Below are 12,588 nucleotides of genomic sequence, written 5' to 3'. Positions count from 1 at the left end.
TGAACCAATAATGAGGTACACTGCTGTAGATTCTCTAGGATCTATCATCAAAAGTAGTATACTGTCTAAAGTATAATTGTATCTCTCTCTGAGTAAAACTTACTGATGGAATTTCTCAAATGATATATTCTGTTATGTTCTGGACTTATATGGAATAAGAATATTAGAAAAGTATGTTTGTGGTATGTTTAGGTATCTTCTATAAAATTCTACTTGAAAGCATTTTCTGTTGTTTCACTCAAAGTCCCTTATATTACGAGCTGCCAGTCAGTTCCCCTTGAATTTCATGATAGGATAAACTTTGTCTTGTTTTAGAGGAAAAGTTGTCTTATTGGATAAGAGGATCAATACAAATTCTATACGTTTTTGTCTTCGTTGTCCTGATGTTCAGAACTAATTTGGCACTCAGCTATGGTAATACATCCCAGCTATCAGGCATAATCATTTGCCTGTTCTTTTTTTTAGTGACTGATTGATTATGCCGCCTCAGATTCTTTCAGAAATATAAATTATACATAGGTAAAAACTTAAATACTCCTAACCTCTCATTATGGAAGACTATTATGTTTTAGCTTGTTGCTATTGAAAAGAAGTTTGCCAAAAATATTGCCTTTATGGAACATGTTTCTAACTCGCTTTGTACCCTTTTGTTTACATTTAGCTTCATCAAACAGAATTATTGAAAGGATATTCTCTGGGGCAGTAACAAGGTAAGAAAAAGCATCTGAGTTTAAAAATGAATTACGGATGTGGGACCTGAGTGGTTCAGTGTGTTAAATAAGCCTCTGCCTTTGGCTCAGGCCATGATCTCAGGGTCCTGGGATCCAGCCCCATGTTGGGCTCCTTGCTCAGCAGGAAGCCTGCTTCTCCCTCTCCCACTCCCCCTCCTGCTCTTTCTCTTTCTCAAATAATGAACTCTTTAAGGAAAAACGAATAAATTCCAGGTAACACTTTAGCAATCTTATTTGAGCACGGCTTCCTGCATACCGTGGCTTCATACAAGACAGTATTGATTCTTTAATTTATGGGCATTAGTCCATTAAATACAGGTAACAGTATTGGTGATTATTTGCATTCATATTGGAAACCAGACTGCTTTCTTCTTACCTGCATATGTCTTCTGGTTTCACCCTCCAGGCCTTTGCAAACAATATAGGCAATGGAAGGGACGCTCTTTGTTAGGTTTCCAGCCTTCTAATTTTTCTTTGACTTAATTTCCAAAGAAAGATGTTGCTTTAGGGGCGCCTGGGTGGCTCAGTGGGTTAAAACCTCTGCCTTCAGCTTAGGTCATGATTCCAGGGTCCTGGGATCAAGCCCCACATCAGGCTCTCTGCTCAGCAGGGAGCCTGCTTCCCCCTCTCTCGCTGCCTACCTTTCTGCCCACTTGTGATCTCTGTCTGTCAAATAAATAAATAAAATCATTTAAAAAAAAAAGATGTTGCTTTATTTCTTAGTCTGTCATCCTACTAAATTTATCTGAATGATTGCTTAGGAAACTTTATAACCATGTGTTTTCTTCAGGGGAAAAACAGTACACAAAGAGGGAAGAATGAGCTATGCAGACTTTGTTTGGTTTTTGATCTCTGAGGAGGACAAAAGGAACCCAACCAGGTATGACTTTTTTTTTTTTTAACTTAAAATCAATTAATTAACTTACAGTGTATTATTAGTTTCAGAGGTAGAGTTTAGTGATTCAAGCTGGTATGACTTCTAAGTTTCCTTTGCCAGGAATGTCAAACACTTAAATAAAGCTTAAAAAAGTCATGATGTATACTCAGTGGATGCCATCTTGACCTAGGAGCACCAAGATGAATTAGACTTAGTGTCTGCCCTCTCAGACACAATGCATAGTCACAGCATATCAAGAGAAGTGCTTTTACCCCCAGAAACAAAGGTGAAGTGACATGTGAGCTGGCCCTAAGAGTTAAGTAGGACCAGGAAGCTTTTATATGGAATGTGGGAATATATATTAAGTGTTTCCATCTTGATGGTTCAGTAGTAAATTAGAGAGGGAAAGAAACAAATTGTGGGTGACAGTTATAGACAAATTAGAATCATCTCTCCTTTCCCTTGGCACACTCAAACATACCTTGATTTGTAGTTGTAAACATACACATCTGTTTCTTGCCACTAATCTATCTCTAATTTAAGCCAAAATCTAGGTCCCTCTCTTTTATTCCCAGCTTGTGTTAACACAGTACCCAGCACATAGTTTGTGCTTAGTACCAAGGGACGGAGAGCCTACAGTCCTTGGTGCTGCTTGCTAGTATAACTGCCTCAGCTGTCTGTATGTTGGGTCTAGACGTTACCTAAATGTTGGATACATGGTTTGGAAATCAAGGAAGTAGAAATCAAACTAAGCTGGGGTGCCTGGGTGGCTCAGTGGGTTAAAGCCTCTGCCTTCGGCTCAGGTCATGTTCCATGCCTTTTTCAAGCCCATCTAGAACCTTGAGAATCATCATTCTGAACTCTAGATCTGACATATTACCAATGTCTGTATTGATTAGGTCCCGAGCCTTTGGTGCTGCCTCCTGTTCTTTTTTTTTTTTTGTGGTGAATTTTTCTGCCTTGTCATTTTGTCCAGATCAGAGTATATGAAGGAGCAAGTAAAAGGGTGGCAAAGACCCCAGGAAAATACGCTTTAACCAAATCAGAAGAGATCCCAAATAGTCGGGGGGGGAAGGGGATAAAAAGAGGTTCAGACAAAAAAAAGAAACAATTAAGAAAAAATGAATAAAGAAAAAATATAAAAAAGAAAAAAAATATATATATATATATTAGATAAACTAGTTTAAAAACCTTAAAAAAGAAAAGGGTATGGGGCGCCTGGGTGGCTCAGTGGGTTAAGCCGCTACCTTCGGCTCAGGTCATGATCTCAGGGTCCTGGGATCGAGTCCCGCATCAGGCTCTCTGCTCAGCAGGGAGCTTGCTTCCCTTCCTCTCTCTCTGCCTGTGTCTCTGTCTACTTGTGATCTCTGTCAAATAAATAAATAAAATCTTAAAAAAAAAAAAGAAAAAAAAAGAAAAGGGTAAATGTTAAAAAAAATTGAGCAGAAGAAGAAAAAAAATTGAAAAAAAAATTAACTGCAAAACTAAAGAATCATGGGGAGAAAGCCATGAGTTCCGTGCTTTGCTTTCTCCTCCTCTGGAATTCCGTTGCTGTCCTTGGTATTGAACCTGCACTCCTCGGTAGGTGAACTTGGTCCTAGCTGGATTTCTTGTTGATCTTCTGGGGGAGGGGCCTGTTGTAGTGATTTTCAAGTGTCTTTGCCCCAGGCAGAATTGCACCGCCCTTACCAGGGGCTGAGCTGAGTAATCCGCTCGGTTTGCTTTCAGGAGCTTTTGTTCCCTGAATGCTTTCCGTAGAGTTCCGGAGGACGGGAATGAAAATGGCAGCCTCCCAGTCTCCAGCCTGGAGGAGCTGAGAGCTTGGGGCCCCACTCCTCAGTGTGCCCTCAGAGAATAGCGCCCAATCACTCCCGTCTCCCTGGCCTCCGGCCTCGCTCCAGGCTCACCGAGCCTGCGACTGGTTCAAGGTAACTCTGAGCTGAGAGCTCACTCCTCGGCTCTGTCTCTGTAGCCAGCTTCCCCATTCTAATACCTGCAAGCTCTGCGACACTCAGACACCCCCAATCCTTCTGTGACCCTGTGGGACCTGAGGCCACACTGACCCTGCGTGGGCTTCACCCCAATTTAGCCTCTGGAGCGATGTCCCTCACGAGAACAGACTTTTAAAAATCCTGATTTAGTGCTCTGTTGCTCCGCCGCTTGCTGGGAGCCGCCCCCTCCCCCCACAGTCTATCTTCCCCTCGCTTTGGATTCACTTCTCTGCCAGTCCTACCTTTCAGAAAGTGGTTGGTTTTCTGTTTCTAGAATTGTTGTTCTTCTTCTCTTCGATCTCCCGTTGGATTTGTAGGTGTTTGCAATCTTTAGATAAGCTATCTAGCTGATTTCCTGCTACCTGATGTAGTCTCAGCCTGCTACTTCTCCGCCATCTTGACTCCTCCCTGCATCTTTATAATTTACCATTAGTCCACTATTTTGAAAGCTTAGGTTGTTTCAATTAGACCACTTCAATTTCCAAAGTTTTGCAATTCTTGCCCTTTCAGTATTGTGTTAACCCTCAATCTCAATTTTTTATCTCTCATACTTCCTCAATTATGAAAAAGCTTTCCTCAAATAATTCTCACCCATGTTTCCTCTTTATGGAGCTCCTATTATCCCGCAAGAACAAATGAAGAGAACTAGAAATCATAATGAAGAAGATTAATAACAAACTCTATGAACATATACTTGTTCTCTTTTCTTCTCTCAGTTTCCTAAAAAAACATAAATTACATAAAGTAATAGAAGAGTGTAGTTTGGGGTTTGTAATATATATAGGTACAGTATAGTAAAGTAATAATTAGAACAGTGTAGTTTTGGGTTTATAATATATAGGTATGTAATATGTATAGCAATAATAGCACAAAAAGAGGGAAGAAGGAGGAAAGTTGTATAGGAGTAACATTTCAGTATCTTGCTGGAATTAAGTATAAATCTGAAGTAGATTCTAAGAAGTTAGAAATGTATATGGCAGCCCGTCTTTCTGCCCATAGGTCCTGTCCTTTAATGAAAGTGCCTTTTTGCTCCAAATAAATAAATAATGATTTTTTAAAATGTATATGGCAAGTCCCTAAAGCAACCACTAGAAAATTAACTCAAAAATACATAGTGAAAAAAATTATTAAAAGAATTAGGATGTTACACTTAGAAAATAATTCACTTACTATAAAAGAAAAGAGTAAAGAAAAAAAAAGAAAAAATGCCAAGACAGCTAGAAAACGAAAAGTAAATGGCAGACATAAGTCTAACTATATCAATAATAACAATTTATAAATGTGAATGAATTAAGCATTCCTTTAAAAGGCAGAGATTTTCAAACTGGATTTAAAAAACTAATTATATGCTATCTACTTGAGAAATATTAGATTTAAAGACATAATGGGGAGAAAAAAATAGAAACTAAGTATAGGGATATGTCATGCAAACAACCTTAAGAAACTTGGAATGTCTTTATAAATACCAGAGAATGTAGATTTTAATTGAAAAAATAGTTACTAGAGATGAACAGGAAAACATTACAATTACGTATATGCACCACAACATCAAACCCTAAAATACATGAAACAAAACTGACAGAAATAAAATAAAAAATTCAACAATAAGAGTTGAAGACTTCCATACTCCTCTTTCATTGATGGATGAACAACCAGGAAGAAGATCAACAAGGAAATAGAAGTCATGAGCAACACTACAAATAAAACTATAAACCAAATAGACCTAACATATCTATAGAACACTCCACCTAAGAGCAGTAGAATATATATTCTTCTCGAGTACACATGGAATATTCTCCAGGATAGAACATGTGTCAGGCCATGAAACAGTCTCAATACAAAAAGAAGTAAAATCATACAAAGCATATTCTCTGACCATAATGGAATAAAATTAACAATAAAGATAGGAATTTGGGAATTTATAAACATGTAGCAACAACACACTGCTTAAATAACCAAAGGACAAGAGAAGAATACATCAAAGGAAATAATTCGAAATGAATGAAAATGAAGGGGAAAGTATCAAAACTTTAAGATGAATAAAATAGAAACATGGAATGCCAAAACTCATGGGATGTAGCAGTGCTACATGCTGTGCTGAGAAATGTATAGCAATAAATGCATATACTAAAAAATGCCTTGAATCAATAACCTAACCTTCTACTTTAAGACACTGGTGAAAAAAGAGCAAATTAAGCATAGCAAACACAAAGAAGGAAAGAAGAATGACTGAAGTGAATAAATTAGAGAACAGAAAAACAATAGAGAAAATCAATGGAACCGAAAGTCAGATTTTTTTAAAAAAGATTAATAAGGCCTTAGGTACACTGGTCAAGGAAAGAAGAGATAACATTTAAATTGTTAAGGTCAGAATAAAAGAGGTAACATGAATGTTAACCTTACAGGAATAAAAATATATATATAAAACATAACAACTTTATACTAACAAGTTAGATAACTTGAACAAAGTGAGCAAATTCTTGGGCACTGGTTTGAGATGAAATAAAAACTCTAGATAGGAAAAATAATCCCAGGCTGATATGGCTTAACGGGAAAATGCTACCAAACATTTTTAGAAAGAAAACAAATGAACATGGGGGTGGGGCATAGGGGAGAGGCAGACTGAGAAACAGATTGTTAACTATAAAGAACAAACTGATTGTTAGTGGAGGGGAGGTGGGTGGGAGGATGGGTCAAATATGTGATGAGGTCTAAGGAGTCCACTAGTTGTGATGAGCACCAGGTGTTGTATGTAAGTGATGAATCACTAAATCATATACCTGAAAAAAATAGTAATTCTTTACAACCTTCCAAAGAATAAAAGAGTAAAGAACACTTCCAGATTCATTCTACAAGACCAGTGTTACCCAGATACCCAAAGCAGATAATAATGCAAAGTTGGTTTACCATCTAAAAATCAATCAATATAATATACCATATTAATAGAACAAATGATTGAAACCACATGATCATCCCAGTAGTCTCAGAGAAAGCAGTTGAAAAAGTACAATACCTCCTCTTGATTAAAAAAAAAAAAAAACCACTTAAACTAAAAGTGGAAGGGAATTTCTTTGACCTAATAAAGAATATCTATGAAAAACCCATAGCTAACAACTAGTGTATAGTGAAAGATTGAAAGTTATTCCCTATGATCAGGAAAAAAACAAAGATGTCTGTTCTTTCAGCCTTGTACTGGAGGTTCTAGCCAGGACTGTTAGGCAAATTAATGAAATAAAAAGCATCCAAATTGGAAAGGAAGAAGGAAAACTATCTATTTGAATATAGGAAATCCCAAGAAATCTATTGAAAAACTATTTGAATTCAGTAAAGATTAAGTAAGTTGCAGGATATAATACAAGTTTATTTTAGAAAATCAATTCTACTTCTATGCACAAAGAATGAAAAGCCAAAAATAAGGAAATAATTCCAGTTATAATAACAGCAAAAAGAATAAAATAACTGGAATATATTTAACAAAAGAAGTATAAAACTTATACTGTGAGAACTACCAAAACATTGTTGAAAAAAATTAAGGAAGATCTAAATGAAATGAAGGCGTCCCATATTCATGGATCAGAAGGTTTAAAAATAGTTAGAACATCAGTACTCCACAAATAGGTTTATAGATTCAAAGCAACTCCTTAGAAAATCCCAGCTACTTTTTGTTGTTTTTGTAGAAATGAAAAAGCTGAATCCTGAATTCATATAGAACTACAAAGGGATCAGAGTAGCCAAAATAATCTTGAGAAAAAAATAAAATCATAGGATTCACACTTACCAATTTCAAAATATATAAAGCTAATTTAAACAAGACAATGTGATACTGGCACAAAGATTGACATGTAGATAAGCAGTGTTGAATTAGAAGTTCAGAAGTAAAAATAAATCCTCACATTTATGGCTAGGATATGGCAACAAGGATGCCAAGATAATTCTAAGGGGGAAAAATAGTGTTTTAAGAAAGGGTACTGAGAGTTGGATATACATTCATACAAAAGAAATACCATCACCAGAACTAAGGATTCTAGGTAAGAGATTGCAGCACCTGGATGGAGCACAGAAATAAGAAAAGATGAAGAAGGTAGAAAGGAAAATCTCATATTACCTGTGTCATCCCATCTCTAAAGCAGAGGCAGCCTAGTATGGAGAGACACCCTCTCCATGGGGGAAGGAGAGTGAAGTGAGTGTCCAACTTGACTGTGGACTCCAGCAACAGACCCTCCGTGAACACCAATTCCAGACTAGCACCAGTGGGCCCAGCCACAAGGCCCAGCCCAATGCTACACCAGCCCCCATGGACCCAGCCTCAGACTCACTTCAACACCAAGCCAGACTTCACAACACCAAGCCAGACTTTACTACACTACACTTCACTACACCAAGCAAGCGACTATACAACATTCTCCATAATTGTCCAGCACCAGGTTGGCCCCTGCAACCTCAGGCTTGCCCTAGTGCCAGATCAGCCCCTAGATCTCTAGGCTCCAGTAAAAACCCAGTAGACCTTGATAATGACCAGCCCCAAGAGACCCAGGCTCCAGGTCCACCACTGCAGACTTATACTACAGGCATCACAGACCCATCCCAAAAGTAGGCCACACCTTGCAGACTCTGGCTCAAGACCCAGTTACTACCATATTGGCCCTCATGGACCCAGGCACAAGCCCAGTCACCTGCTGACCTTGGCCTCCTGATTCTAGCCACAAACTCACCCAAAGACCCTAGGAGGCAGCTTGCCCAGAGTTTCTGAGCACACAGACTGCTAAAGGGCATTCCCTGCCAAAGTCAGTCTTTTTTTTTTTTTTTTTTTGACAGATAGAGATCACAAGTAGGCAGAGAGAGAGAGGAGGAAGCAGGCTCCCCGCCGAGCAGAGAGCCCGATGTGGGGCTCGATCCCAGGACCCTGGGATCATGACCCGAGCTGAAGGCAGAGGCCTTAACCCACTGAGCCAACCAGGCGCCCCCCAAAGTCGGTCTTTAAAGACTGAAAGCGATGCCTGCTTTTTCAGATGCAGGGACACCAATGCAATGTTACAAGGATCTTGGATAACCAAGGGAATGTGACATCACCAAAGAAACAAAATACTAGTAACTGACCTAAAGAAATTGAGATCTGCAAACTGTGTGACAAAATTGAAAATAATCATCTTAAAAAATTTCAGTGAACTTCATAAGAAAACAAAGAACTGAGCAAATTCAGGGAAACAATGCATGAAGAAAATGAGAAGTGCAACAAAGAGAAACCATAAAAACAAGCCAAAAGGATATTCTGGGGATAAAGAACACAATGACTGCCCTGAAAAATTCCACAGACAGCTTCACCAACAGACTCTATTAAGCAAAAGAAAGAATTGGTGAGCATGAAGACTGGTCAACTGAAATTACCCAGTCAGAGGAAAGAAAAGGAAAAGAAAAAAATGAAAAAGAAAGCAAAAATCCTAGAAGAGTTACAGGACACCACTAAAAGAAACAATATTCATATTAATGGGAGTCCCAGAAATACAGATAAAGAAAGGAAGAAAACTTATTTAAAGAAATAATGACAAAAAAAAAAACTTTACTAATCTGTAATCTGGGGAGGGAAATGAACATCCAGATCTGTGAAGTCCAAGGAACCCCAAACATAAAATATAAAGAGATCTTCACCGAGACACATTATAAGCAAATTCTCAAAAGTCTAAGACAATTTTGAAAACAGCAAGAGAAAACCAACTCATCATATACATGGGAATCCCTAGCAGTGGGTTTCTTAGTAGACTACCTTGCAGACCAGTAAAGAGTGGGATGATATCTTCTAAGTGTCAAAGGAAAAACTGCCAACCAAGAACACTATACTTGGCAAAGCTGTCCTTCAGAAAAAAAAGGAGAGATAAAGACTTTCTGAGTCAAACAACATCTGTGAGAGTTCATCACAACAGACCTGCCTTACAAGAAATGCTAAACAGAGTTCTCAAGTTGAAAGAATGCCAACTAAAAGGAGAACATATGAAAGTTTAAAACTCACTGTAAAACTAAGAATAGAGTCAAATTCAGAATACTCTAATACTCCAATAGAGTGCATAAATCACTTTTAACTCTGGTATATAAGTTAAAAGACAAAAGTATCAGAAATAACTACATCTACAATAATTTGGTCCTGGATACAGAATATAGAAATAAATTGTGATATCAATAACAAAATGTTGGGGAAGGAAAAGTTAAACCATACGGATTTTGTATGCAATTAAACTTAAGTTATTGCCAACTTAAAATAGATTGTTAGAACTATGTTTTATTGGAAGCTTAATGTTAACCAAAACTAAACCTATAGTAGATACACAAAAGATAAAGAGAAAGTAATCAAAGTATACCACTACAAGAAATTAGCAAATGACAAAGGATGATAGCTAGAAAGGAATAATAGAATTACACAGTAGTCAAAACCAATTAACAAAATGGCGGTACTAAGTCCTTGTATATAATTACTTTAAATGTAAATGGATCAAAATTGCCAATCAAAAGACACAGAGTGGCTAAATGGATTTAAAAAACAAGATCCCACAATATGCTGCCTATTAGGGACTCATTTTACCTCTAAGGACACACATAAGCTAAAAGTGAAGGGATGGGAAAAGATCTTCCATTCAAATGGTAACCAAAAGAGAGCAGGGTGACATTACTTAATATCAGACAAAATAGATGTTAAGTCAAAAGAAAGTCATTATATAATGATAAAGGAGTTGATTCATCAAGAGGATACAACAACTGTGAATATATATGCACCCAACATTGGAGTACCTAAGTGTATAAAGTAAATATTAACAGAACTGAGGGGGGAAATAGCAGTATAATTATAGGGGGCCTCAGTAGCCTACTTGCAACAATGGATAGATCATCCAGATGAAAAATTAGGAAACAGCAGACTTGAACAGCAATACAAACCAAATCATTCTAACAGACATATGCAGAGCATTCCATCCAACAGCAACAAGATAACACATTCATTTTAAGCATGCACAGAGAATTTTCCTGGATAGATCATATGTTAGACCACAAAACAAGTCAATAAATTTCAGAAGATTGAATTATATCAGGTATCTTTTCCAACCACAGTGGTGTAAAAAAAAAAAAAAAAAAAAAAAGGCTAGAAGTCAATAGCAGGAAGAAAATCGCAAATATGTGGAAAGTGAAAACACTCATGATCAATTAGTCAAAGAAGAAATCGGAAGTGAAATCAAAAAGTATCTTGAGACAAATGAAAATGGAAACAAAACATAGCAAAACTTATGGGATGCAGCAAAAGCAGTTCTAAGAGTGAACTTTAATAAATGCCCATAGTGGGGTGCCTGGGTGGCTCTGTGGGTTAAGCCTCTGCCTTCGGCTCATGTCATGATCTCAGGGTCCTGGGATTGAGTCCCACATCAGGCTCTCTGCTCAGCGGGGAGCCTGCTCCTCCCCCCCCCCCCACTTGCCTCTCTGCCTACTTGTGATCTCTGTCAAATAAATAAATGAAATCTTTAAAAAAAAATAAAAACATAAATGCCCATAGTAAGAAAAAAAGAAAGACCTGAAATAATCTAGCTTTTATACCTCAAGAAACTAGAAAAAGAACACACCAAACCTAAAATTAGCAGAAGGAAGAAAATAATAAAAATCAGAAATAGATGATATACAGACTAGAAAAACAGTAGAAAAGATCAATGAAACTAAGAATTGTTTTTTTGAAAAGATAAAATTGACAAATCTTAGACTAAGAAAAAGAAGACTCATAAATTATACATGAAAGAGAAGATATTACAATTGATTCCACAGAAATAAAATCACAAGATACTATGAAGATTTATATGCCAACAAAATTGAAAACATACAAGAATGGAAAAGTTCCTAGAAACATAGAACCTACCAAGACTGAATCCTGAAGAAATAGAATATCTGAATAGACCAATAATGAGTATGGAGATAGAATCAACAATTAAAAACCTTCCAAGGAAAAAAAAAAAAAGCCCAAGACCTGATGGCTTCATAGGTAAAGAAAAATAAATGCCAGTGCTTCCCAAACTCTTCTCAAAAACTGAAGAGGAGGGAGCACTCACAAACTCATTTTACAAGGCCAGAAATAATACCCTATTCCAGAGCCAAAGATACTACAAGGAAAGTATAGACCAATATTCCTGATGAACGTAGATGCAGAAATCCTCAACAAAATGCTAGCAACCAAATTCAACAGCACAATAAGAGGATCATACACCATGATAAATTGGGGGTTATCCCTAGGGTAAAGATGGTTTAACATATGCAAATTAGTAAGTGTCATATACAACATTAACAGAAGTGAAAAAATAATATGATCAACTCCATAGATACAAAAAAAATTTGACAAAATTCACATTTCATAATTTAAACACACACACACACACACACACAGCATAGAGAAAGAATGTACCTCAACAAAATAAAGGCTCTATATAACAAGCTAACAATTAACATCATACTCATTGGTGAAAGCTGTCAGCTTTTCCTAAAACTAAGATCAGGAATAAGACAAGGATGCCCACTCTTGCCACTTATTCAACTGGAAGTTGAACTGGAAGTCTAGCCAGAATTTTTAGGCAAGATAAAGAAAAGGCTTCCAAATCAGAAAGGAAGAAGTAAAGTTTTTTTCTTTTTACAGAAGAGATAATCTTATACAGTTGACCCTGTAACAACACGAGTTAGGAGCACTGACCTCCTACACAGTCAGAAATCCACATTTAACTTTTGACTCCCCAAAAACTTAACTACTAATAGCCTACTGTTGACTAGAAGCCTTCATGATAACTTAAACAGTGGACTAACACATATTTGTATGTTACATGTATTACATACTGTATTCTTAGTTAAGCTAGAGGGAAAAGAGTTAAAAAATTATAAGGAAGAGAATATACATTTATTATATTGTACTTACCAAGAAAAGGCCATGTATAAGTGGACCCATGCAGTTCAAACCCATGTTGTTCAAGGATCAATTTTA

The 12,588-nt window shown here is 37.0% G+C and overlaps 1 protein-coding gene across 6 annotated transcripts in view; it reads left to right on the top strand.

Annotated features, from left to right (window-relative positions):
* Positions 1–12,588, top strand: part of PPP2R3A (protein phosphatase 2 regulatory subunit B''alpha) — a 210,849-nt gene that overhangs the window by 150,780 nt on the left and 47,481 nt on the right. For 5 of the 6 annotated variants that reach the window (XM_047736286.1, XM_047736302.1, XM_047736293.1 and 2 more), the window contains 2 exons: positions 662–710; positions 1,522–1,611. In XM_047736286.1, coding sequence (XP_047592242.1) covers positions 662–710; positions 1,522–1,611 — 139 coding nt within the window. Of the gene's footprint in view, positions 1–661; positions 711–1,521; positions 1,612–8,608; positions 10,729–12,588 lie in introns of those variants that run through there. The other variant, XM_047736309.1, reaches the window with a different exon arrangement.

Source organism: Lutra lutra, chromosome 1 (genome assembly GCF_902655055.1).
Source record: "Lutra lutra chromosome 1, mLutLut1.2, whole genome shotgun sequence".
Classification (NCBI taxonomy): Eukaryota; Metazoa; Chordata; class Mammalia; order Carnivora; family Mustelidae; genus Lutra; species Lutra lutra.
The sequence above is the reverse complement of the archived record's forward strand: the minus strand, read 5'-3'. Positions and strand labels throughout refer to the sequence as shown.